Consider the following 27892-nt stretch of genomic DNA (forward strand, 5'->3'; position numbering starts at 1 on the left):
TGCCTTATTATTTTCTACTGCAAATTTGTTGGGTGTTGAGGGATGATATTTAGGGCTTGATTTTTGAAAGGTATTTAGCCACCTAAAGGTGTAGATAGATGCTAGCAGCTTTTGAAAGGCCCCCTAGGTGCCTAACCCCTAGCAGGATCTTGAAAATCCCTCTAGGTGCCTGTCTGCATTTTCAGATGCCTTTAAAAAATTTGGCCCTTACTACATCACTGGCGACTTAAGCAGGATGAGGCCCTAGAGGACAGTGATATAAACATTATGAAAGTAAACTGAAGGGTAGTGTTTAATGCAGCTACAGTACAGTATAGCAGCAAGTACAGCTTCTGGTAAATGGAATCACTTCAGCATGTGGCTTTTATAGTTAGGAAGTATTATGCTCCTACCATTGTTGATTCTTGGAGTCTAATCAGTTACAAAATTTATAATATTTGAATGATTTCCCATTCAGTTTTATTTATCTCTTATACTTAATTTGAGTAAAAATATATGTAAACACCTGTGCTTCAATTTAGATAAAGGAAAAGAAGAGAAACAAGACACTTTCGTAGAAAAATTAGTCACGCAGGTCATCAAAAATCTTCAGGTGAAAATTTCCAACATTCATGTTCGATATGAAGATGATGTAAGTACTTCTGTATATATGGAACATTAGGCTCTTGTGTATTATTTTCAATTATTATGGATGACCCCCAGTTAGTTTCTTTTCCCCTCCTTCTACTTTCCACATTATGAGGGAACTTCTAACATTCCAGCAGTTTTCATCTGTGTTTTTTGTGTCTTTTCTAAGGATGTATGCTGTGTAATTAATCAAATAGCACTGATTTATGTATTTCTAAAAAAATACCAAAATAAATATGAGAGAGGAGCATTTGGTAAATATATAAATCTGGAGTTCAAAGTACATAAAATAAGACTGCATAATTGTGCAAGCTGTTTTTCCTTTTCTTCATGTATTCTGTATTTTTTCCTCTTATTAGATCACAAATCGAGATAATCCCCTGTCATTTGGGGTCTCACTTCAGAATCTCAGTTTGCAGGTAATTCAGTTTTATACTTGAAAGTATCCAGTACACTCATCATGTTTTAAAGAATATTAATCTAGCAATAACAATATTAATCTAGGAATAAATCAGCGCATCTGATAAATGATTGATACAAGGAAGCATGCTCTTATCTAAAACTATTTGTTTTATATATATAGATAAGTACACACACATCTATCTAATAGGTTTAGGATGCCCCAGATATAGTTACCCATAGTCTGAGATGGTTTCTAGTGATCACTAGCCGGGCCTCCAGGGGCCCTCTTTCCGTCCAGCTGATGGGGAGTTTAGATGTCAATGCCTTGTGCGAAGAAAAGCTCCCTTGGATTGTTCCCAGGTATTTATTTTTACCTGTCTTTTATAGCTGACAAGCACATAACCACATGGCTCCTAGTGGGTCAGCATAATAACCTCTACTTTGTCACCAATTCTCCGAATTTCAGCAAACTGCTCATTATCTCAAGACATTTCTAGTATTTCTTGCCAATATATCAGGGGCACCTAAAACCAAGGTCGCTATTCACTCACTCTCTTCCATAACTTTCTATCCCATCCTCCCATTCTGATTAACAAACTGCAAATATGCAGTTGTCTGACCTTATCCCACAAAGGCCTAAGATTATTCCTTGCTATGTGGTATTTGGTTTTCAGCTGGCAGTGGCTGAACATACAAAATGATTGATTGCAGTGTTGTCAAGTTCTGGGGTATACTCAGGAATGTCAAATTCTGGGGTAACAGCGACACTGCTTTCGGATGTTGGCGCCTGGCCAGTAGCCACCGCTCTCCACTCTGCCTTCTCACACTTCTGCAGAATACATTTGAGAACCTCTGGTGTAGACCATGCTGGTATGCATTGAAAGTTCGCTAGTATGTGTCACGCTGCTTGGATTGGCTCACAACTGTGAGTGCATACTTCAGGGCAGACTATCAGAAAACAGGACAGATACCCCAAGCTGGTGGTGTGTTCTATAACTATTTCACCAAGCCAGTGACAAATGTAAACTCCTGAATCACTATACCAGTCTTCCATGGAGTAACAGACACCATAAATTCTCCAGTTCATCTTGCCACCCAGACAAACTGGACTTTGTGATACAAGGTCACTTAAACCAAAAATCACACCACATCAGGTTGTTCCAAAAGACCGGTCACTTACCCCAGATCAATTGGTACTCTAGATAGGTGAGTCACAGTTTGTAATTCCAAATGGTGTCAGTGATATAATAATCTGCCAGGGTGCCCAGATAGTCTCTGGGGATCTCCACTTTGCATCTGGTACACTTCCTGTAAGAGTCCAATAGTCCAGAAATCCAGGATCTTTCCTTGAATCCAGTAGGACTTACAGCTTCTCACAGAAAACAAAATGTCAGTGTCACTACCCATGTGGACTTCTTTGTTGATTATGGAGAGTGAGGAAGGCATTTTTAGTCTTTGACCTCTAATCATCACACACAATGACCATTTGCTTTGAAATTAGGGCTTTTCTGTTGAAGTTCTTCATTTGCATTCCACAAGGCTTCTTTCTTGTTTGATGGATTATTTAGTTAAAGGGGTACACACAATGTAAATGTTTCCTACTTCATTATAACAGGATATAAATAATTGAAAACAATGCAAGTAACATTCCATTAGTTTTCATGAAGTTTAAACTCCAAATACACTCTTATACATTTAACAATCACTTTGATCTATACTAATACACAAGTGAATTGGTCTTGGACTCTGGCATGAGCTGGCACCTGGTCTGCCAGCATCACAGTGTGTGTTATTGTTGAATTAGTGCTATGTTAATATGCACTATGGAACTGTGTATGTGTCAGCAGTGTCTACGTGGGCTAGTTAGTGTGCAACATGTTCTTGTGTTTTAGAATGCCCTTTAGCGTGCATTGCCCCAATGTGTAGACAAATCCTATCGCCCTACTAGTTTTAATAGCTAGAATGAATCATAGGAATCGTCAGTATCCCAGTATTCTAAATACAAAGGCCGACAGCTTCTAGAACTCATTTCTAACTGTCCCAGAGGTTTGCCTTGTATCTATATTCCATGTTAATAGCTGCCCCCCACTCATCTGGGAATGTTTAAACGCACCCTTGGGCCCTTTATACACTGTTCCAATCCTAGACCTAGATTTCAACACTGAGGAAGAGCTTTTTAATTCACTTCTCACTTAGGACTACTGTACCACCAAACACAAATTGTTACAAAATGTGATGCTAGCATTTAAATTGCATACAAAATTGCAACCACCATATCCCAAGTAGATACTGAACTTATACTTTTTTTTTACACACCATAATTGGAATTTAAATACTGTAGTCTGATGCTCAGATTTTAAATGATAGTGTTGAAGCTGCCACCATTCCAGAATGTACTCCAAAAGAGGGGAGGTGGTGAAAATGAGTAACTAGATGAACTTTTTTGGAAGGGAAGAGGAAAGGAGGGAGAAAAAGTCTTGAATGGTCTCTTGCCTAAGTCAGTGAGTCCAGTGGGAAGTAAGAAAAAAGCTTACAGAGAGCCCTAAAATGATGGCAATTATACAGTTTTTTTTGTATGAGGAACAGTCATAAGCTCTTTATATAGCAGTTAGATAATCTTTTTTTGCCTTTCCATTATTCAAAGATGCACAATCCTGCTAAAACAGTCAAACTTTGGAAAATAGAATTAAAATTAGTGTCTGGTACCACCCTTGCCCCAGAAATGTTACCATTTTTTGTGCTTTTATGAAACCCCATACCCAAAAAACCCCTATTGTTCTCCCCTATTGTTGGGTGGGTGGCAGACTAACAGGACTATGCTTGGGAAAACAGTGAAATGATACATTTAGCAGCTCTTTGTGTAAACTCCAAACAAGCCAAAAAAAAATCTCTCCCACCACCACCTCTGATTTCTCAGGATGTCTTTGTTGCAAAAAAGATGTGTTCTTAATGTGAGTTAAAAAAGCAGTGAAGACAAGGCATTTTGGATTTTAACTTGGATTAGCAGTTTGAGTTCAATCCCAGGTTCTTCTATAGCAGCGGTCCCCAAACTTTTTCTGTTGTGCCCCTGCTCCCCCTTTCTGTAGGAGACCTCATACTTCTTGAAAACAAGCTGAGTCTTCTCTTCAGTCCTGTCTGAGGTGGTAGGAAGGAGCCAAAATCTTCAGATGGTGCTTCTCCCTGGTCACATTCCAGAGAATATGCCAAAAAGGTCTAAGATTTGCCACTCACCCAAACCTGCTCCTTCCAGATCTGATTGGCACTGTGATCTGTATCTGCCAGATGAGTCTCCTTGCACCCAAATCTCACAGGTTCAAATCAGTCCTCAAGTCACTGCCAAATCATGCCTGCAATTTCTTGGGCGTATGGCAGCGTGTACCTTTGTCATGTTTCATTCTTGACTGCATCTGCGTTTCTTCCAAGTCAGGTTCAAGTCCATTTATACACACCCAACAAAGACAGTCTAAACAGTTGTTCTCGATCCCCTGTCATATTCTAGTTTCCTTTGAGTGGTGGAAGAATCGAGGCAAAATGTGTTTGGGGGTCCTATTCAACTATCCTCCACTTGGTCTCGCAGTAGTTCCTGACGCGGCTTTCCTTGGAGCTCATTACCAGGACTAACTAGGACAGATGGACTGCCCGAAAGTCCTCTTTACACATCCATGTTCTGGAGCTCAGAGCTATCAGGTACACCTGTCTGCGCTTCCTACCCATGATAAAAGGACAATGTGTCCACATAACAAGAGACAGTAGGGCTAGTATATTCCACATAAATCACCAATGGGGACTGAAATCCCCCTTTCCACAGGGGCTATGAAATTATGGAACTGCTGAACAGCCCATGATATCCTGCTTTGGGTAGTCTTCCTACTCAATTAAAACTATTACCTCCCATGACTTGCATGCTGTTCCTCAGTTAATGAAACCTAAAATTAAATACAATTAAAACACCATAGCTGACTATTTCAACAGGCGCTTCACTGAGTGGAAACATAGAGAAATCCATACTGAGACAGATATTTCTTAACTGGGGATTTCCAGAAACAGATCTCTTTGCCACTGTAGTCAGTACGATGTTCTGCTCAAGGAGAGATTTGGAGTGCTGTGCTCTGAGGGACGCCTTTCTCTTCTGGGTGGAGAATCTTGTATACAACTTACCTCTCCTACTGCTGGAAACTACATCAGATTACAAAGGATGAATATAAACAAGTAACACAAGTATGTAGGGCAGTGGTTCCCAAACTTGTTCTGCCATTGTGTGGGCCGAGGGGCGTACTGGCCACTGCTTCCAGCAGCTCCCATTGGCCTGGAGCAGTGAACTGCGGCCACTGGGATCTGCGATTGGCTGAACCTGCGGACGCGGCAGGTAAACAAACCGGCTTTCCCCGCACAAGCGGTGGAACAACTTTGGGAACCACTGATGTAGGGACAAAATTAGAAAGGCCGAGGCACAAAACGAGATTAAACTAGCGGGGGACATAAAGGGTTAACAAGAAAACATTCTATAAATACATTAGACGCAAGAGGATGCAAGAAGAGGGGAGGCCTGTTACTCAATGGGGGAGGGGGAGAGAGAACAGAAAATTTGGAAATGGCAGAAGTGCTAAATTACTTTTTTGTTGAAATCGGGGGGCCCAGATAATCTTGATCCAAAAATATTAAAGGAACTGGCACATGAAATTGCAAGCCCATTAGCAAGAATTTTTAATGAATCAGTAAACTCGGGTTGTACAGTATGATTGGAGAATTGCTAACATAGTTCCTGTTTTTAAGAAAGGGGGGAAAAAAGTGATCCGAGTAACTATAGGCCTGTTAGTTTGACATCTGTAGTATGCAAGGTCTTGGAAAAAAATTTGAAGGAGAAAGTAGTTAAGGACATTGAGGTCAATGGTAATTGGGACAAAATACAACATGGTTTTACAAAAGGTAGATCGTGCCAAACCAACCTGATCTCCTTCTTTGAGAAGGTAACAGATTTTTTAGACAAAGGAAACGCAGTGGATCTAATTTACCTCGATTTCAGTAAGGCATTTGATACAGTTCCACATGGGGAATTATTAGTTAAATTGGAAAAGATGGGGATCAATATGAAAATTGAAAGATGGATAAGGAACTGGTTAAAGAGGAGACTACAGTGGGTCATACTGAAAGGTGAACTTTCAGGCTGGAAGGAGGTTACTAGTGGAGTTCCTCAGGGATTGGTTTTGGGACCAATCTTATTTAATCTTTTTATTACTGACCTTGGCACAAAAAGTGGGAATGTGCTAATAAAGTGTGCTGATGACACAAAGCTGGGAGGTATTGCTGACGCAGAGAAGGACTGGGATATCATACGGGAAGATCTGGATGACCTTGTAAACTGCAGTAATAGTAATGATTTGAGAACTTCAGTAACTCAGACATAGGTTAGGGGTTTGTTACAGGAGTGGGTGGGTGAGATTCTGTGGCCTGCGTTGTGCAGGAGGTCAGACTAGATGACCATAATGGTCCCTTCTGACCTTAAGTCTGTGAGTCTATGAAAGGTTAGTACCAATTGGATGTCTAACATAGTGAATGCCAGTGGAAATGAGGTAGGCTCAGAGGCTCAAATAGGAAAAGAACAATTTACAAATTACTCAGATAAGTTTGATGTCTTCAAGTCACCAGGACCTGATGAAATACATCCTAGAATACTCAAGGAGCTGACCAAGAAGATATATGAGTCATGAGTGATTATCTTCGAAAAAGCATGGAAGTTGGGAAAGATTCCAGAGGACTGGAAAAGGGCAAATATAGTGCCCGTCTATAAAAAGGGAAATAAGGACAACTGGGGGAATTACAGACCAGTCATCTTAACTTCAGTACTCGGAAAGATAATGAAGCAACTAATTAAGCAATCAATTTGCTAACACTTAGAAGATAATAAGGTCATAAGTAACAGTCAGCATGCTTTTGTCAAGAACGAACTGTGTCAAACCAACCTAATAGCGTTCTTTGACAGGGTAACAAGCCTTGTGGATGGGGGGAAGTGGTAGATTTGGTATATCTTGACTTTAGTAAGGCTTTTGATACTATCTCGCATGACCTCATAAACAAACTAGGAAATTCAACCTAAATGGAGCTACTATAAGGTGGGTGCATAACTGGTTGGAAAACCGTTCCCAGAGAGAAGTTCTCAGTGTTTCACAGTCAAACTGGAAGGGCATATTGAGTGGGATCCTGCAGAGATCAGTTCCGGATCCGGTGCTGTTCAATATCTTGAGTAATTTAGACAATGGCATAGGGAGTACACTCATAAAGTTTGCAGGCGATACCCAGCCGGGAGGGGTTGCAAGTGCTTTGGAGGGTAGGATTAACATTCAAAATGATCTGGATAAACTGGAGAAATAGTATGAAGTAAATAGGGTGAAATTCAATAAGGACAAATGCCAAGTACTCCACTTAGGAAGGAGCAATCAGTTGCACATATACAAAATGGAGAGTGACTGCTTAGGAAGGAGTACTGCAGAAAGGGATCTAAGGGTCATAGTGGATCACAAGCTAAATATGAGTCTACAGAGTAACTCTGTTTAAAAAAAAAAAAAAAAAAGCAAACATCATTCTGAGATGTATTAGTGGGAGTGCTTGTAAGCAAGACATGAGAAGTAATTCTTCTGCTCTACTGTGTGCTGATTAGTCCTCAACTGGAGAATTTGTGTCCAGTTCTGGGCACTACATTTCAGGAAAGATGCGGACAAATTGGAGAAAGTCTGGAGAAGAGCAACAAAATTGATTAAAGGTTTAGACAACATGACCTATGAGAGAAGATTGAAAAAATGGGATTTGTTTAGTCTGGAGAAGAGAAGACTGAAAGGGGACATAAGTTTTCAAGTACATAAAAGATTGTTACAAGGAGGAGGGAGAAATTTTTTTTCTCCTTAACCTCTGAGCAGACAAGAAGCAATGGGGTTAAATTGCAGCAAGGATGGTTTAGGTTGGACATTAAGAAAAACTTCCTAACTGTCAGGGTGGTTAAGCACTGGACTAAATTTGATCAGGGAGGTTGTGAAATCGCCATCATTGGAAATTTTTAAAGAGCAGTTTAGACAGACACCCATTGCAGATGATCTAGATCATGCTTAATCCTGCTATGAGTGTAGGGGACTGGACTAGATGACTTCTTGACGTCCCTTCCAGTCTTAAGATTCTATGATTCCCTCTATCCACCAAACCAGTTACCCTGTCAAAGGAGGAAATCAAGTTGGTTTGACATGATTTGTTCTTAGTAAATCCATGCTGTCTGCTAGTGATTACCCCTTCATCTCCAGATATTTGCAAATTGAATGTTTTATACATTGTGCTAGTACAGGGGTTCTCAAATTTCATTGCACTGTGACCCCCCACTCTGACAACAAAAATTATAACATAACCTCGGGAAGGAGGACCAAAACCTACGCCTGCCCAAGCCCTGCTGCTCCAGGTGGGATTGGCCACAGCCAAAGCCCATGGGCTTCAGCCCCTGACCGGGGGCCTGTAACGTGAGCCGCAACACCCAGGGCTGAAGCCCTTGGGCTTTGGCTACAGCTATGGGCGGTGGGGCTCAGGCTTCGGGACCAGGCATGTCTAACTCCAGCCTTGGTGACCCCATTAAAATGGGGTTGTGAACCACTTTGGGGTCCCAACCCACAGTTTGGGAATCATTGCTCTAATAGCTTCCCAGGTATCAAAGTCAGGCTGGCTGGTCTTCCCCTGCTCCTCCTTTTAAAGATGGGCTCTATGTTAACCCTTCTCCAGGCTTCCGGCACATACGAACAGCCATACTGGGTCAGACCAAAGGTCCGTCTAGCCCAGTATCCTGTCTTCCGACAGTGGCCAATGCCACGTGCTCCAGAGGGAATGAACAGAACAGGTAATCATCAAGTGATCCATTCCCTGTCACCTGAACCCTATTTCTGAACCCTATTGGTAGTCTTGGCCTTCACAACATCCTCTGGCAAAGAGTTCCACAAGTTGACTGTGCATTGTGTGAAGAAATACTTCCTTTTGTTTGTTTTAAACCTGCTGCCTATTAATTTCATTTGGTGACCCCTAGTTCTTGTGTTATGAGAAGGAGTAAATAATAGTTCCTTATTTACTTTCTCCACACCAGTCATGATTTTATAGACCTCAATCATATCCCCCTCTTAGTCGTCTCTTTTCCAAGCTGAAAAGTTCCAGTCTTATTCTCTCCTCATACGGAAGCTGTTCCATACCCCTAATAATTTTTGTTGCCCTTTTCTGAACCTTTTCCAATTCCAATATTTCTTTTTTGAGATGGAGCGACCACATCTGCACACAATATTCAAGCTGTAGGCGTACCATGGATTTATATAGAGGCAATATGATATTTTTTGTACTATTATCTATCCCTTTCTTAATTATTCCCAGCATTCTGTTTGCTTTTTTGACTGCTGCTGCACATTGAGTGGACGTTTTCAGAGAACTATCCACAATGGCTCTAAGATCTTTCTTGAGTGGTAACAGCTAATTTAGACCCCCTCATTTTATATGTATAATTGGGATTGTTTTTCAATGTGCAGTAATTTTCATTTATCAGCATTGAATTTCATCTGCCATTTTGTTGCCCAGTTTTGAGAGATCCTTTTGTAGCTCTTCGCAGTCTGCCTGGGACTTAACTATCTTGAGTAGTTTTGTATCATCTGCCACCTCACTGTTTACCCCTTTTTCCAGATCATTTGTTAATATGTTGAATAGGACTGGTCTCAGTAAAGACCACTGGGGGACACCCTTGTTTACCGCTTTCCATTCTGAAAACTGACCATTTATTCCTACCTTTTGTTTCCTATCTTTTAACCAGTTACCAATCCAGGAGAGGACCTTCCCTCTTATCCCATGACTTCTGTTACCCATGATTCTGTAAATATTATTGCCAGTGGCCTATCTATGTTGGTGGATTGATCCCCTCTTCAAGTCTGTCAGGGTGTTTTATTTCATCTCCATTATCAGACTCTTGTGATGGACACATTTAAGCAGGACTGGAAGCTCATTTAGACAAACTCCAGATAAAGGGCTTGTGGTCTGGGATGGAATCTTGATTACTCATAAATGTGTGAAACTCCAAGCTATTTGTTTAGCTTTCAGGACTGTCCTACCCCTTTTTTTGAGGTATCACTGTCCAGATTCTAACAAACAGTATGAGGGTTATGAAATATATAAACAGACAAGTGGGGCAAAAATCTTTCTCTGTCTGGAAATGATTGTTTTGTGAGAATGGTGCATTTTTCAAGTCAGCCTAATAGCTGCCAGGGACTGAGAACAATTTGGCATATCATCTCAGTAGGAATTGCTTAGTAACCCATGAGTGAGACTTTAAAGACTAAATTCTGAGTCAGGTGTTCCTGAAACGGGATAAGTCATAGTCTTTTTTGCTACTGATGCAAACAAGAGGTGCCCTTGTTTTGCTCCCAAGGGGGACTGAGTCCAGGCTCATTAGCAGCTGCTTTTCTTATTTGGTGGGGAAAAGTTCTACTGTACTCTTGTTCCCCATTCTGTTAAACCCTTGTTGTAGTGGAGCCCCTATTTCTGAGATTGTGTAGGCTAGCTACTTGAAGTTCTAGTCCTAAATGTACCAGTTGCTACTCCGTTGTGACAGCTTCCAAAGCCAGGTGCTCATTTTGGCAGGTCATTATTGAGGTAGGACTATCACACACACACTTCCTTAAGAGGTAACTGCTAGCTAAACACTTGCAGTGGGATCTCTAAGGACAAATGCTTGAGGAAGAGAGTTTAATTACCTTATAGTAACTGGGATTCTTCTAGGTTCTCTTCTCCACAGGGATCCCATGACCCATCCTCCTTCCCCACTGATGAAGAATCCTTTACCTGGACGTTCTGTATTGGTGAAGGAACTGAGCAGTGGTTGGGACTGATCTACCTGTTCAGGGGCCTGAAGGCATAAAGGGCATATGCACAGCCCCAACAGACATTGCTGACTCAAAGATTGTGAGCTCGTGCACATGGGGTGCACACTTAATTGGGATCTGGGTGGGCAAAAGCATCTCAAAGAACTCCAGTTACTGTAAGGGAAATAACCTCTCTTTTGAGTGCCTGTGTGATTTCCCACTTATGGTATTTGGCATCTCTGGTATTAAGCTACTAACTACTAACCTGCATAGAAAAGATGTGTTTGTTGGGGAATGGAGGAGTGATACCACACTTAAGATTACATCATTTGTCTTTGTAAGAGAGCATGTCTCTTGATCACCTCAGTTTCTTTGCTACTGCAAAGAGGTAAAGGAAGTACCTCATGTATCTTCCAACTAGTTATTGCATATTTTCATCCAGTTTCTTGTTATAGTTAGTTACATAGTTTAGAGTTATCTTGGGTTTCTTCCTGGGCTTATGTTAGGACCTGAACTGCACAGAAGGTTCAAAAGATGCATGCCTGGTTCAGTTATATTTCCCAAGACAGATGCCCATGTTAGGTTCCTGGGAGAGATTCGCATCATAGCCCAGTGCATGATCTGCTTCTGCAACTTCACTCTTCAGGGGAGGAGGGACAGACAGTTGAGGTGGCAATCACACTTGAGGTTTGTCTACATGAACATTTAGTTCTCACCAAGTGAGGTGTAAATCTACCCCACATTAGTCTGCTGTGCACTAACTGTCCATGTGGACTCTGCTGACATGCACTAACAGTTCCTTAGTGCACTTTGAGCTACTTTGTTTTGAAACAGGACTATAACAAATACTGAAATAGGATGTAAACTTGAAGTACTTGAGAAACAAACACACTCCATTTGTTTGTTTGTTGCTTCCCTCATGGCAGGTGCTGCCTTTGTTCTGGGAGGCTACTTAACAGGAATGGTAGGCTGTTTATAGAGCTGCCCTGATTAAGCAGCTTCTGTAGATCATAAATGTGATGTTTCCATGTAAATAGAATTTAATTTCATGCAGGGCAGTGCTTAGTGAAATCAGTATGCTAACATACTGTATGCTAACATACATATTTGTTTCTAGATACGTACTTTTTAAGGATACTATGTTAAAAACTTTGTAGAAAATTACACTTTATCTGCTGATAAAAATGCTAGTTGTGTACTGAGTATAAGCTGTTCCCCACAGCACACCTCTCCTGGAGCTAGCACCATATTGTATATAAAAATGGAGAATTATTAACAAACTATAAACTTTCTACTGGTCTCAAGCTACTGCATGTAGCTACCACCAAAACTACAAACAGGAGCCCTTGAGTACTTTTTCCATAGAATCTGCCTAAAGAATAACAGAAAAAAAAATTGAGGTCACCCTGCAGAAAACTTACCCATGCCAATTTCTGGTTCATGAGTGGAGCATGACAGTCATTGCAGGTATATAGACCTACAGAAGATGTAGTCTGATAGTTTTAGTTAAGAAATTTAAAGCTTGGTCTACTTAAATCAGTGGAAAGATTCATGTAGTAGTAGTAGTTTTTGTAGTACTGGAGAATCCCAGTCATAGGCAGGGGCCCCATTGTACTAAATGATGTACAAACAGATCAGAAAGACCGCCCATGCCCTTTAACTTCAGTGAGTGTTGAGTTAGGCCCATAGTGTATTTTCTCTTTTGTTGTATGGTCTGTTTGACTCTGTGATTTGATTGTACTAAGTCTAGACCTTTTTCCTTTTCAGACCTCAGATCAAAATTGGAATCCATGTTTACATGATGAAGCTACCAAGTTGTTCTATAAGGTAAAATATAGGCAGTGAATGCTATCATTATAACAAAACATTGTCAGAATAAGAGCCATCTCCTGTGGATTTATGCTCTTGCTAGGTAAAAGATATAATCTATTTCTATGTAATCAAAACTGGAGGGAGAGAGTGTACATGTCTGTTTGTGGAGCATTTGGCTATTTTTAATATCCATGACAAACCTAAAAATAATGGGAAGTACTGAAAGAGATCACAGTGCATTTGACTTCATAAGCATTCTGTTTTGTCTTCAGCTCGTACGTCTGGATAACCTTTTTGCTTACTGGAATGTGAAGTCTGTGATGTTCTACCATGGAGGTTACGATGAATCTTTGGTAAGTCAAATATGACAGTGTATCCAGTACTTCCATGTTTCATGTTGTGAAATGTTCAATATAATTCCCATTCATTAGGAATCCAGTTCTGCTCGGAGTAAAGTCAAAGGCAGTTTTGTCATTTGCAGGATTGTGTTGTACGTTAGTACCTATTCTGTTGCAAGAATACTGAATGTTAGATTAGCATACACAAATATATTGTCAGGTTTCAGAGTAGCAGCTGTGTTAGTCTGTATCTGCAAAAGAGACTAACAAATTTATTTGAGCATAAGCTTTCATGGTCTACAGCCCACTTCATCAGATGCATAGAATAGAACATATAGTCAGAATATATATATATATACATATAGAGAACATGAAAAGGTGGAAGTTGCCGTACCAACTCTAAGAGGCCAATTGATTAAGATGAGCTGCTAATAGCAGGAGAAAAAAACTTCCATAGTGATAATCAAGATGGCCCATTCCAGACAGTTGAATAGAGATTGGGAATGGCTGGGTGATTACACAAATTGAATCTATTTCTCCATGTTAAGTATCCTCACACCTTCTTGTCAACTGTCTGGAATCGGCCATCTTGATTATCACTACAAAAGTTTTTTTTCTCCTGCTATTAGCAGCTCATCTTAATCAATTAGCCTCTTATAGTTGGTATGGAACTTCTACCTTCTCATGTTCTCTGCATGTATATATATCTTCTGACTATATGTTCCATACTGTGCATCTGATGAAGTGGGCTGTAGCCCACAAAAGCTTATGCTCAAATAAATTTGTTAGTCTCTAAGGCTAGGTCTACACTGGGGGTGGGGGGTAGGAGGGGTGTTGACCTAAGATACGCAACTTCAGCTACATGAATAGCATAGCTGAAGTCGGCGTATCTTCGGTCAATTTACCTGGCCGTGAGGACAGCGTCGAGTCGACCGCTGCCACTCCCCCGTTGACTCCGCTTCCACCTCTCCCTGCGGTGGAGTTCCGGAGTTGACGGCAGAGCAATCGGGGATCGATTATCGTGTCTACACTAGATGCGAAAAATCGATCCCAATAGATCGATTACTACCCGCCGATCCAGCGGGTAGTGTAGATGTACCCTAAGGTGCTACAAGTACTCCTGTTCTTTTTACAAATATGTTGTGGCATAACTTATTCTTCTCAATCTATCCCAGGTCACTTAAAATTACCAGTGCATTCTGTATGATGGAGTGTTTGTTGTTGTTCACTCATTACATGGTTGTTAAAATCTTACATCCTTAAAAGTTTTTTATAGATTTAAATTGAGGGCAGACAGACTTGTTTTAAAATATATTCTGGTTTCAGAGGTACTATTTCTTCTAAGCACATTTACGAAAATATTTTTTTTTATCCTTTGTTATATAAAAATGTTTGTCATGAAGTGAAAATGAAGCTCTCAAACTTTTTTAATTTTTTTTTTTATAAATAGAATAATTTAAAGCATGGAGTTGCCTGCCGCAATGTGATTCCAGAAGGTTATGATTTTGGTAAGTGTTTCTCTCACTTCCTGTATTTTCAATACTTAACAGACTATTTCACTTTTATTTTAAAAGTACTTTACTTTTAAATGAAAGTTTTACTTTTATTTAAGATCTTAAAGAACATAGCACACCTATCTCTTCCAAAATGCTGATTACCGTATATACTCGTTCATAAGCTGAATATTTTTGGTAAAAAAGTGATGCATCAAAGAGTGGGGGTCGGCTTATAAACGGGTCTACACCAAAATTTGATGATTTTAAACTCTGTGGAATCACTGAATTGAATATCTAATACATTGTCATTTTGTTTACCTGGAGCGCCTGCAGGCATGGAGCCCCTCAGCTTCCTGTGGCCATGGTTCGCCGTTCCCAGCTTCCCGCAGCTCCCATTGGCTGGGAAAGGCAAACCGCGGCCACTGGTACCTAAGGGGCTCCGTGCCTGTGAACACTCCAGGTAAACAAAGCGTCCTGACCCGTCAATGGCTTACCCTGATGGGCCAGGAGCTAAAGTTTGCCAACCCCTGAAATATAGGGTCGGCTTATGAAAGGGTCATACAGTTTTTGTATTTTGACCTAACTATCTTGGGGGGTTGGCTTATAAACGAATGGGCTAATGAACGAGTATATACGGTAATTCCTTTCTGCAATAGAGCTCTATATTATATTTGTGTCTTTACATTTGCCACAGCCATTACAGCGTGTAAACTCCTTCTACAGAAATGTTTTTGCTGACGAACTAAAATAGACAACAATTATAAACCATACATTTAATGTCACCATTTCTTGTTCATATAACAGATGAGCTGAATTTTAAAATAACAAAAGCATTAACAGTAATAATGGACACTTAAATGAAGAAATTACAGCTCTCTCTGATGTTGGACCAATAATTTTAGTGTTAACTAAATTGTATTGAGGGTATTTTTTTGAAATAGGTACAGTAGCAGCCACCCATAAATGTCAGTCAGTAAAAATGCATTGTTCTATTAGTTGTATTGTGGTCTCATGTTCTACTTTCTTTTCTACTTCATTTTGAGGAGCATCACTAATTGTAAAGGAATGAATCCCACAGTTAGTCTGTTGCACAAAATACACTTTTTCATACATTGTCTTGCTGAGAAGTATGCTCGCGGTAAATTTGCAGAAGGAAGAATACAACCAAAGGCAAGGTCTGCCTTTGGAGCCTGCAAATGTGAAACGTCAATTTTTGTAACTTCTAAATGCCAACAATACTTTTGGCTATTTTTAGTGTTCAAAACAATTGCAGTTATAATGTTAACTGGTTACAGAGTCATCAAGGTGAAAAGCTTCATTGAGTCTCCCATGCTTCTCCCTTCTCTCCACAAAAATACCAGTTTGTAGCTTATTCAGTTGTTCCTACACCTTGTTCTTTTACAGTCGTGCAGGACTGGTCTGTGAGGCCTGCAAACATGGGTTCCCCTGGGTTGTGAGGCTGGAAGGGGGACTACTCAAGTAGTTCCCAACAGCTTTAAGGTCTGTTGTGAACTTTTTTCAGACTGTTTGCCTCTCTGTGGAATTATCAGGGCAATCCCTAGCAATAGTGGTGGAGCTCTGAGCTCCCTTGCTGGCACATCAGAGAAGCCCAAGGGTCAAGGAACCTGACCTTAATCCCCCACACCCTCAGAAGCAGTAAAGCCAGGTAGGGATGGAAGGTCATGATGATGTGGGGACTGCTACAGCCAAGTACCATGCCTTTCTTTGTGGAACTTAGGAGCACCTTAGTACTGGACACTGGGCTTCTGGATGTGTCCCTAGCAGATAGCAAATAACTGGGATACTTTATAGTAATCTCTCACAAATGGAGGAAGACAGGAGAGACTGTACGTGAGAGAGGAAGGATGAACCCATGTAAGAGTAGAAAGGAAGTACCATAGGAGACCTTGACACTGGATAGGGGAAGGAGGAGAAGTTGTGAAATATAGAAGTATCAAAGAGGGCAGAAATCAAGTGTAAAGAGGAGCAAATAGAAAAGGAACAATACAGTATGTGGAAGAGAACAAGAGAGGTGATTCAAAAATAATTTAGAGGAGAGCAAAGGAAGGATTTCACAAAGGAAGAGGAGAGAAGATTGATGAGCTAAAAGAGAAAGAAGAATAAGAAAAATGGTCAGATGGCAGGGAGGGGAAGAAAATGATAAAGTTGGAAAACAAGGTAGAGAAAATGAGGGAAGAAGAGGAGACAGATGTGCATAAATGTTTAGGTTAGTTAATGTTACATATTCTCCTTTATCTGATTGTCTTATCTGTGTCCCGTATCATCTTAAGTTTGAAAGAAATGTCAGGTGATTCCAGTAAGGCATTTGATACAGTTCCATATGGGAAATTATTAGTTAAATTGGAGAAGATGGGTATTAATATGAGAATTAAAAGGTGGATAAGGAACTGGTTAAAGGGGAGACTACAGTGGGTCATACTGAAAAGTGAAATGTCAAGCTGGTGGGAGGTTACTAATGGAGTTCCTCGGATTGGTGTTGGAGCCAATCTTATTTATTGGCACAAAAAGTGTGTGCTAATAAAATTTGCAGATGACACAAAGTTGGGAGGTATTGCCAATACAGAGGAGGATTGGAATAACAGACAAGAATCTGGATGACTTTGTAAACTGGAGTAATAGAAAAGGGATGAAAATGCATTTAGGGACTAACAGTTTTTGCTATAAGCTGGGGACTTATCAGTTGCAAGCGACAGAGAGAGAGAAAGACCTGGGTATATAGGTTGATAGCATTTCTGTGAGCCATCAATGTGGTGAGGCTGTGAAAAAGGCTAATGCAGTCCTAGGATATATCAAGTGAGGTATTTCCAGTAGAGACAGGGAAGTGTTAGTACCATTATACAAGGCACTGGTGAGACCTCATCTGGAATACTGTGTGCAATTCTCGTCTCCGATGTTTAAGAAAGATGAATTGAAACTGGAACAGGTGCAGAGAAGGGCTACTAGAATGATCTGAGGAATGGAAAACCTATCTTATGAGAGACACTCAAAGAGCTTGGCATGTTTAGCCTAACCGATAGAAGGCTGAAGGGCAATATGATTACTCTGTATAAATACATGAGGGATAAATACCAGGGAGAGAGAGAATCTTAAGTTAAACATCAGTGTGGACTCCAGAACAAATGTATATAAATTGGCCATCAACAAATTTAGGTTTGAAATTAGGTGAAGGTTTCTAACCATCAGAGGAGTGAAGTTCGGGAGCAGGCTCCCAAGGGGAGCAGTGGCGGCAAAAAACCTAACTGGCTTTAAGACTGAGCTTGATACGTTTATGGAGGGGATGGTATGACACAACTGCCTACAAAGGTGTGTGGCCCATTGGCGACTGCCTGTAGCAAAAATCCCCAATGGCTGGAGACAGGACACTAGATAGGGAGGGCTCTGAGTTAGTACAGAGAATTCTTTTCCAGGTATCTGCCTGGTGGGTCTTGCCCACATGCTCAGGATCTAACTGATCATCATATTTGGGGTCAGGAAGGAATTTCCTTCCAGATCAGATTGGCAGAGACTGTAGGGGTTTTTCACCTCCTTCTGTAGCCTGGGGCATGGGGTAACTTGAAGGTTTAAACTAGTGTAAATGATGAATTCTCTGTAACTTGAAGTCTTGAAACTATGATTTGAGGACTTCAGTAACTCAGCCAGAGGTTAAGGGTCTATTATAGGAGAGGGTGAGGTTCCGTGGCCTGCAATGTGCAGGAGGTCAGACTAGATCACGATGGTCCCTTCTGACCTTGAAGTCTGAGTGTATGAGGGTGGCCATTTTGAGTGTTAATATCATTCTTCACTCTGGATTCCGTAGACTTGGTGAGAAGGTAAAGAAAATAACCTAAAATTCACCAGTATGTGCATATGCATCTCTCCAGCAGATGCTTTTGAAGAATTATTTAAAAAAATCTTCAGATGTTGAAAACTACTCAAATAGGTGGGCTGCACTTCTGCAGCAGATGAGGCTGGTATTGGTGTTGAAAATAACCCTAATAATCATCTTGCTTGTCTTCTCCAAAATCTTAAAGCTAGCCCTGACTGTAACTGCTACATTGCAAAGCATTTAGTGCTGTTTTGGTCTGTCATGGCAATAATCCTTTGAAAATACAAGTTTACTTCTTGTTGAGGTTGTAAATTTTCCAGAGCAGCCATGTGGTCTGTCTTAAAGAATGGTAAATCTTTCAGCTTTCTGCTTAGGTTTCTTCCTTGAAAGTGTTCTCACTGGGTTTTGAAACGTATACTCCATTCATTTAACATTTCGCTATCCTTTTAAAATTTTTTGGTGTCTCTTGGCAATCACAATGGCATAACCGTAACAAATATATTTTAACTGTACAGAGATGTTTAGCATATTTTGTTATAGATTTAATAGTGCCATGAAAGCATATCATTCTGAATGTATGTATACCTTCCAAAAGAAAGTAATATACTGTACAAAAATAGAATAATTTTCTGGTATTATTTATCAATCATTGTTACTTGTGTTGAGTCCTGGTGTCTTACGCTCATGTCATAGATATCCTTTGAAAACTGCTTGAAACTATATGTACACAATCTTAGCTTACTGTAGGAATTTAGAATAACAAAGGAGATGGTTGTTTCTCTGAATACTCTAAATTCTCCTTTGAGTGGCTTCTGCGTATTCCCACTCATGAGATGCTGTGTGCAACTCAGGTGTTGTAATCTGACCAGCAGTGCCTGTTGGAATGCTCACGTGCCCCTTCCTGTTGGCTATAAAAGGGAGGGCATGGCTCTCCAGCTATTTCAGTTTCTTCCACTTGTCAACTTGTGATGGATTAGGAATGACTCCGGACCTTGGCTCCAAATCCTTCTTCTACATAGTGCGAAAGATAGTTTCAACATTCTGTTTTTTAGACAACTTCTACTGTTTTTTAAATAGTTACTGTTAAGCACTTACTTAGTATAGGGTTTTATTAGCTTAGTAACTTAGTTTTTATTATAGATTGCGTAACATTAATAAGCTTCAACTCTGGACTAAGACCTCATGGTGGATCTGAAGATCAGAAAACTAGGCTTCAAATGCTGCGCCTCTTGCTCTTTGCTTTTTCCAGTGTTGGATGCACAAACATGCTCTCTTACCTGCCTCAGAGAAGGACATTCACCCTCCAGGTGTTTCATCTGCAGCACCTTTATCCTGAGAGCACGAAAGGAGAGACAGAGAACAGAGTACAAGCCTTACTCCTTCAGGAGGCCAGCAATTGGACAGTATGGTTGTCTATGAGGGAGAGCATAGACCAGCTTTGGTGTCAAATGAATTTGTGGACAAGACTAAATGTCATAATGTGTTGTTGGTACTGAAATCCTCATCGGATCCATCTTCTAAGAAGTTAATTGCAAAAGACCCAAAACTTGTGCATCAGAAATCTGAGCCATCAGTGGAAAATTGCCTCTATGAGCAGAGCCAGTCCACAGACAATAACTTCCTTGGCTCCTGTTGCAGCAGAATAAAGTAGAGGATCATTACCTGGCAGTAACGCTAAGAAGCACCTGGTTGTGACAACGGATCCAGCTGTATCACCAGTTCCCAGAGACCTGGATCTTGTGCAGAAATCATAATATAGCTAAGGACTCAGTTCTCAAGACACAGGGAAGCAGCAAAGGGTGATATTGGATGCGAGTATCAGTTCTGATCCTTTTACCCCACCTCCTATAATGAGACTAGAGCAAATCCATTGCTCAGATGCCTCTTCCTTGATTAGATCTAGAGAGTGAAGATCTACAGAAGAGATCTTCTCCAGAATCAAATGTAGCAGAAATGGCTATACATTATAGCTTTTTGTGGTTTTGGACTCTGTGTAATATAAACAATCTTAGAAAAATTCCATTGAAGTGGAAGAAATTATCTTTAGTATAAATACAGGTATAAATTATATCTCAGTTTTAGCTACAGGTAATCAACATCTAAAACTATATACAGGAGTGGATAAAAAGTCTTACCTCAAACATGGCTTTTTAAAAGTAACCTACAAATCTCACTGAAAAATGTGTTTGGATGCCCCCAACTGCCAGTTTAAGTGAGTAGGAGGCAACATGTTATAGTTATGAAGGAATTTTGTGAAGAGATTTGCAGGTCACTGTCAAATGACAAGTTTAATAAATTAATTGGATGCTATGTACAAATGTGGATGTTGGCATTCATATTTTTAATGCTATTATCCTGGAACCTTCACTAAGGCCCCAGGTATGCAATTCTATCCACAAAGGTGCCTGGTTTTACCTATGCAGATACAACTTACAGAATTGGGAGCCAGATGATGAATAGAAACCTGCCCTGAATATTTAGACAGCTATTAGTTTTCTACTGCTCCTCCCTAGTACTTGGGTAGTACTTTCCTGTGTAAATATGATTTAGATGTTTACTTAGACTTAGATTTGAAGCTTGAAATGTCAGTAAATCATTCACTCTTTAACAGAAAATGACAGAGTTCACCAAAGTTTGTTTTCATCAGTTGTCAGTATTTCGTTTTTTTCATCATTTTCTGACACTTTCAATTTGCTGAATTGAAGATTAAGTGAAATTAATGTCCGTGCAGATACACCATACTCGAAGCAATGAATAGCCTCGTTTCTATAATATATTGGTGCAAATTGAGATCACCAGTAAAATTTTAGAGAATAGTACTTGTCATATGGTAATAATTGGTGTAGTGAAATAAATATTATGGTTGAATGCTTTTTCTGATGCAACAGAGAACTCAGCATCATAAGAGGCAAATACAATTTAAATTTTGCTGCAAATTGAGATTACTACTTGAAATTCCTGACTTGTGATTCTGTTGAGGAGAATTTTGTAAAGAAATTCCCTTTCAAATGTTCACTGTTTTGGGGTTTGGCTCAGTTCAAATTGAGTACAGTATACTTAAGTTGCCTTAATGCAATTCTTGTGTTCTGAAATGTGATGTTTCAAGTGAATGGCATGATGCAACTTCCAGTGGAGTCTATCCTGTTTAAATATTAGACTGTATTAAATAACTTACTTGTTTTCACATTTCAGTTTTGTTTAATTCACACTTTTTTCTAAAATTCTATTTTCTAGTATTCCGTCCAATTTCTGCTAAAGCCAAACTCCGTATGAATCCTCGATCGGATTTTGACTTTTCTTCACCAAAAATGGACTTAGATGTAAATTTACAGGATATAGCCATGGAGTTCAATAAACCACAGGTAACATTTCTTTGTGAAGTATCAGAGGGGTAGCCGCGTTAGTCTGGATCTGTAAAAAGCAACAGAGAGTCCTGTGGCACCTTTAAGACTAACAGATGTATTGGAGCATGAGCTTTCATGGGTGAATACCATGAAAGCTTATGCTCCAAAACATGTTAGTCTTAAAGGTGCCACAGGACTCTCTATTTCTTTGTGAGATTCAGTTGTTTTATTCAATAAAAATATCAGTGGATTTATTAGTCTGGAACTTCTTCTGAGTTTTTCAGAAATAATAAATAGTATAAAAACTTTCTGAAAAAAATGTTCTGTTAAAAGGAACCTACTAAATTAAACCTCTTTGAACCCTATAGTGTGCTTGATTTTAAACAATACTGCTTTGGAGACATTTTGGTTTATATTGTGTTAGTCTTGTTGCAAATTGTAACATTTTGACTTGTTATATTTTGCATAGTACTTCAGTATTATGGAGCTCCTTGAGTCTATTGATATGATGACCCGAAATCTGCCATACCGGAAGTACAGACCTGATGTTGTTTTGCACAACAATGCCAAGATGTGGTAAAATCTCTTAAAAGCTTTTAAATTTGTTTTTATAAATTGTTTACTTGAAATAATTTTCTGATGATAGTTTTCCTCTTTAAATGAGTGTGTTGCATAAATTCCCCACAGAAATTTTTGCTTATCTGAGTTTTACTTTATACATTTTGTAGATCTACTTCTCCCCCTACACTCCCTCTCTTCCTTCCCTCCCAAGTTAGCTTGTGGCATCTTGAAGTGTATCGTGATTTTAACAGTGTATCACACTACAAGTTTTTATCTGTTGCCATTGCAGCTTCCCTGAAACTGGCAATACATTGATTCTTGTCTATTTCAATATACTTTTAACTTACAAGGGAGGAACTGATCTGAACGGATATGGGATGATGTAATGGGCATGTACACATCCACAAACCAAAATGAATTCATACAAACTGCTTTCCTTGCATATGTCAAGGCCAACAGTAAACCCCAGGAGACATAACTCACTTTTAGGTAGTTAGGATATGGTTAAAGGGGATTTAATGCAACTGTCATTCTGAGTATACTGTTCTGTGTAGATCCCTTCTCACTCTCTTCTCCCGATGAGTTTAAGGGTTTTGTGCAACTGTGCTCTGGTTTTTAGTACTTTATAGTTTAAAAAAAGTGAATCATTGAGAGGCTAGGATACAATAAATGCAGCATACTTACTCAAAGCTTGCAACTGTTGTCTTGAGCAGCACATTTCTATAAACTTCTGAATCTGATAGCATTTTGTTATCTGTAGTCTGTGGATGAAACTCCAGTGTGGCTTTGGAGGTCATTAGTTGACGAATACTACTGTTAGCTATAAATAGTTAGATCTTTTGTGTGGAGGTGAAGATAAAAGTAGCATGCACTTTTTTCAGAAGCTCCCTGTAGGTTTGCAGAAAACACTTGTACTTCAAAGGATTAGGACAAAGCAACCTATTAACCTCTGAGGAAAAAAACTGAAACCATGAAGTGATACCCTTCTGTTGGACCAGAGGATTGGTATTTTACAAGGTGTTGCACCCTTGCGCAACTTGGTTCTATCTTTTTAGAGATGGATCAGTGTGGAATATGGAAAGAAGTGCTTTTAACTTTTACTGGTATATAACAAACACTTAAATTTGTTTTTGCATTAGGTGGAAATACATTATTAAAGGTATTCTGGAAGTAAATGTTCAACCCAAGCTTAATATGTGGTCATGGGAACACATTCGACACCATAGAAATCAAGTGAAGAGCTACAAAGAGATGTATAAAATGAAGATAACATCAAAGAAACCTAGTGAAGAGATTGTAAAATTGTTAGAGGTTGGCAATTTTCAATTTGATATTGAGCACCTGAATTTAAAAGTATCTTGCTAATTTCTTAGCTATAAATGGTCAGATACAGATGGTCAGAAATTCAGTAGTAAAATTCAGTAAAACTTACTAAAGGTCTGATATTGCAACCTTATTCACATTGACTAGTAATATGCTTTGTAAGTAGCACAGTGAAGAAAATTGGTGGTGGTTTTCCTCTGGTTCTTGCCTTCAAAAGTGAAATGCTTGGATTATGTTGAAAGACCTATGTACTATATAACAAAGTATAAGAGTATAGTTATTAGAGTTTTATATAAGAGCTGCCATACTGAGTCAGAGCAGTAGTCCTTTTAGCCCAGTATCCTGTCTCCAGGAGTAGTCGATATCAGAGCTCAGGGGAAGTGTACAGAACAGGACAATTTTGGGAAGATCCACGCCTGTCTTCCTCTCCTGTCTTCTGGCATTCAGAAGTTTAGAGTCATCTCAAGCATGGGGTTGCATCCCTGACCACGTTGACTAGTAGCCATTGATGGACCTATTTTCCATGAACTCATTTAGTTTTTCTTTTACCCATTGCACTATACTATATACAGGGGTGAGCTGGAGCCGGTTCGCAGGAACCGGTTGTTAAATTTAGAAGCGGTTTTAGAACTGCTTGTTAACTGGCTTCCCTGCGAGGGAAGCGTTGATGGGCTCTGGCCGGGAAGCGTGTAATTCCTCCTTCCGGCCGCCGGGGGGCGCTGCGCTGCAGGAGCCAGGTGGGCTGCCTCCTGGCCAGGGGCGGCTCTACGTTTTTGGCCGCCCCAAGCAGTCATGCGCGGGAGGCGCCCGGGAGCAGCGGACCTCCCGCGGGCATGACTGCAGAGGGACCGCTGGTCCCGCGTGGCTCGGCTGGACCTCCCGCGGCTGCGACGGTTCACGGGTGCGGCGGCTCCGCTTGAGCTGCCGCAGTCATGCCTGCGGGAGGTCCAGCCAAGCCGCGGGACGAGCGCCCCCTCCGCAGGCATGACTGCGGCAGGTCTGCCGGCCCAGCCTGCCGCCCCCCCCCGGCCGCAGGGGACGCCCCCTAGATTTTGCCGCCCTAGGCACCAGCTTGTTTTGCTGGTGCCTAGAGCCGCCCCTGCTCCTGGCCCTGTTGCTGCTGCTGCTCCTTGGACCTTTGGCCCGGGGGCTCCTGCTGCTGCATGGTGGGTTCCTGGCTGCGTCCTGCTGCTCGGGCTCTCCCACCCGCTCTCCCTGTGTGAGTACCTGCCCCCCGTGCCCGCAGCCAGCCCCTGTCTTCACCCCCCTACCCGCAGCCAAAGCCCCTGCTCACCCCCTGCCCGCAGCCACACGCCCTGCCATCCCCTGCCGCAGCTCCTGCCTGCAGCCACAGCCCCTGCCAGCTCCTGCCCCCAGCCTCTGCCCGCAGCCACAGCCCCCTGCCCGCACCACCTGCCCACAGCCAGCCCCTGTTGCAGCCAGCCCATGTCACACTCCCTGCCTCCAGCTAGCCCTGCCCCACGCCCTTGTCTACAGCCAGCCCCATGTCCACTGGTGCCCTGCATTTCTCAGGGCAGTAACCCTGCACACCTGCTTGAATGAGGGGGGGCAGGGAGCAGCTGGGACCCACACATATGCACACCCTAGGGTGACCAGACAGCAAGCGTGAAAAATCGGGACGGGGGTGAGGGGGTAATAGAAAAAAACCCAAAAATTGAGACTATCCCTATAATCTTGGGACATCTGGTCACCCTAGCACACCCCAAGGGAGTGGCGAGGACCCACACATGTGAAATGGAGCTCATTTCTAGTTCAAGCCCATCTTTTTAAAAAAGAACTTTAGGTAGGGTTACCATACATCTGTATTTTCCCGGAGATGTCAGGCTTTTCGGTTCTTAAATCGCTGTCTGGGCGGAATTTTTAAAATTTTAAAATTCCTCCCGGGAATATACGGCCGTATGGTAACCCTAGTGGTACAAAAAATACATACTGTGGCACATCCCTTAAATCAGAACTTTTTATAGGGAACCGGTTGTTAAGATTTTAGCAGCTCATCACTGACTATATATATTTATATATCAATAAAATTAAGTAATGTATCTTACCTCTTCTCTTCTTTGCCACTCCTGCTAACTGTATGTTGCCTTTGTGTGTTTTATTTGTATAATTTAGATGGTAAGCTCACAGAGGGTTTGCCATCTTCTGTATCTGTAAAGCACCAAGTTACTGCCGATGGTGTAGTGTAAACTATGGAGATGCTTGGTGATGACTGGGTAGTTAGGGTTGCATTCCAAAATTGTAGTGTTAGTTCTGTAAGGGTGTGTCAACAGTAGAAACCACTTGGAGGCCGTGTTCCCCTTACAATAATCTTATTTTTCCTGTCAGTTATATTCATCCTTTGCTCCTTCACTCCTCTCCAACCTAGGAGCCTTTCACTTGTCAAATGGTTTTGTTCCAAAATACAGTTTTGCACAAACCAGTAACACCAGTTACATCTGTGTGAATTTTAAAAATATCTCTTCCAGTTGAGTTACAAACCTTGTAAATCATTTAGTCCTTTAGAATGGGGATTTTCAAGTCCCCTTTTTTAAATTTTTTCTTTTTTAAACCTTTCTTCATGCCTCCATGGTAGTGCGTACCATTTGGCTGCAATCTCCAGTTGAGAGTTCTCTACATCCATGTTTGTTGTTTTGTGAATACTTTTGGCTGCAAGACACTATAAAAATGTACACAGTGACTGTTTTCAGAAGGTAGCATCATTAATAGATGAATTCTCATGTAGGGATCATCTAAAGTATTAGTAGGGGTAGTCAATAGGCTGACCCTGGGCCAAACTGGACTGCCAGATGCTTTTGAATGAACCCAAAAATATTTTTATGTACTTATTATTTTTTTTTAAATTTTCTCTGAATTCTTGACTATACCTTGCCTAAGAATTTGGACCTTGACAAAAATAATTGACTATCCTGGTATTAGTATTTATTATGTTATATAGATTATTAAAAGACTAGACCATTTAGAGGTAAGGTGGAATGGAACTAACCGTTGGAGATGACAGTGTAGTATTTATAGTAATCATGTCTTCAGAGGGTAATATGTGGGATATGCAGAAATAACCAGTATGTTGGACTACTATGTCTTGTGCCCCAGAATAGGAATCTAGATAGGATGCGATCTTCAAATGACAGTGCTGGTAAGTAAATTAAAAACAGTAAAGATAAAGTTATGTAGGTAGAGCTTATTAAAAATGCTGTGTTCATTAAATATATTGTAAATAAAGAAAAAAATGCTTGAATTGTTCGGTTATGGAGAATATGCTACTTTGCACTACAGATGGTTTGGGGAAAACAATACAGAAAGTTGGAGCATACTGAATAAAACAATAACAGACTTTGTTAAATATTTGAATCATGTATCATTTTTATTACCTGAGTAGTTAATATTGTATTTTTTTCACCTACTTTCTAGGAATTCGAAAAGACTCTGGATATATTTAACATCACGCTAGCAAGACAACAGGCAGAAGTTGAGGTAAAATTGCTATAATTAAGATCAGTGAAAATAAAGCAATATATAAAATGGGATTTTGGATTGAGGCGTTCTTAGGGAGATAAATTGTTTGACTCCTGCCTTTTAATTATAAAGTTTGCTCAGTTGCTCGTTGTCTTCCTGTCTTTGACTGATGTGAGTGATTGGGCTGAGTCCGTTGTCAAGCAGCATCGTGAATGGACAAGAACTTATCCCCATAATCTTCTTTAAATAAGCTGCAGCAAATTTCTTTCTATTTTTAGCACATACGGCTTGTTCTGAATATGTATTGGTTAAAGAACTGCATAACTTACCTTTTTCTCAGCTGCAGTACACACTTCATTATTTTATTCTTTCTTTTCCTTCTGGACAAATGACTGGAACTAAAACCACTATTTCATGTGCAGTACAAAGTTCCTCACATTCTTGATTACTGTTGGCAGATGTTGTCCCAATTATAAGTAGCACAAAATAACCACACATTTGTAATCACATAAGGTCAGATTCTGCCACCTTTACTTGGTTAGTAGTAAATTTTTATTAGATTTATCTTTCCTAGGGTTTTGTAGTGTTCATTCTTAACATAGTATCTGAGCATCTTTCATAGAAAATAGATTGGAAATAGAATAGTGCAGGGGTAGGCAACCTATGGCACGTGTGCCAAAGGCGGCAAGTGAGCTGATTTTCAATGGTACTCACACTGTCCGGGTCCTGGCCACTGGTCCGGGGGCCTCTGCATTTTAATTTAATTTTAAATGAAGCTTCTTAAACATTTTAAAAACCTTATTTACTTTACATACAACAATAGTTTAGT

The 27892-nt window shown here is 40.4% G+C and overlaps 1 protein-coding gene across 2 annotated transcripts in view; it reads left to right on the top strand.

Moving 5' to 3' along the window:
- Nucleotides 1–27892, top strand: part of VPS13A (vacuolar protein sorting 13 homolog A) — a 302560-nt gene that overhangs the window by 21221 nt on the left and 253447 nt on the right. For both annotated transcript variants that reach the window (XM_045020500.1, XM_045020501.1), the window contains exons 6-14: nt 522–631; nt 987–1046; nt 12657–12716; nt 12974–13054; nt 14490–14547; nt 21596–21723; nt 22175–22281; nt 23406–23577; nt 27019–27081. In XM_045020500.1, the coding sequence (XP_044876435.1) occupies nt 522–631; nt 987–1046; nt 12657–12716; nt 12974–13054; nt 14490–14547; nt 21596–21723; nt 22175–22281; nt 23406–23577; nt 27019–27081 (839 nt within the window). The remainder of the gene's footprint in view (nt 1–521; nt 632–986; nt 1047–12656; nt 12717–12973; nt 13055–14489; nt 14548–21595; nt 21724–22174; nt 22282–23405; nt 23578–27018; nt 27082–27892) is intronic.

Source organism: Mauremys mutica, chromosome 6 (genome assembly GCF_020497125.1).
Source record: "Mauremys mutica isolate MM-2020 ecotype Southern chromosome 6, ASM2049712v1, whole genome shotgun sequence".
NCBI lineage: Eukaryota > Metazoa > Chordata > Testudines > Geoemydidae > Mauremys > Mauremys mutica.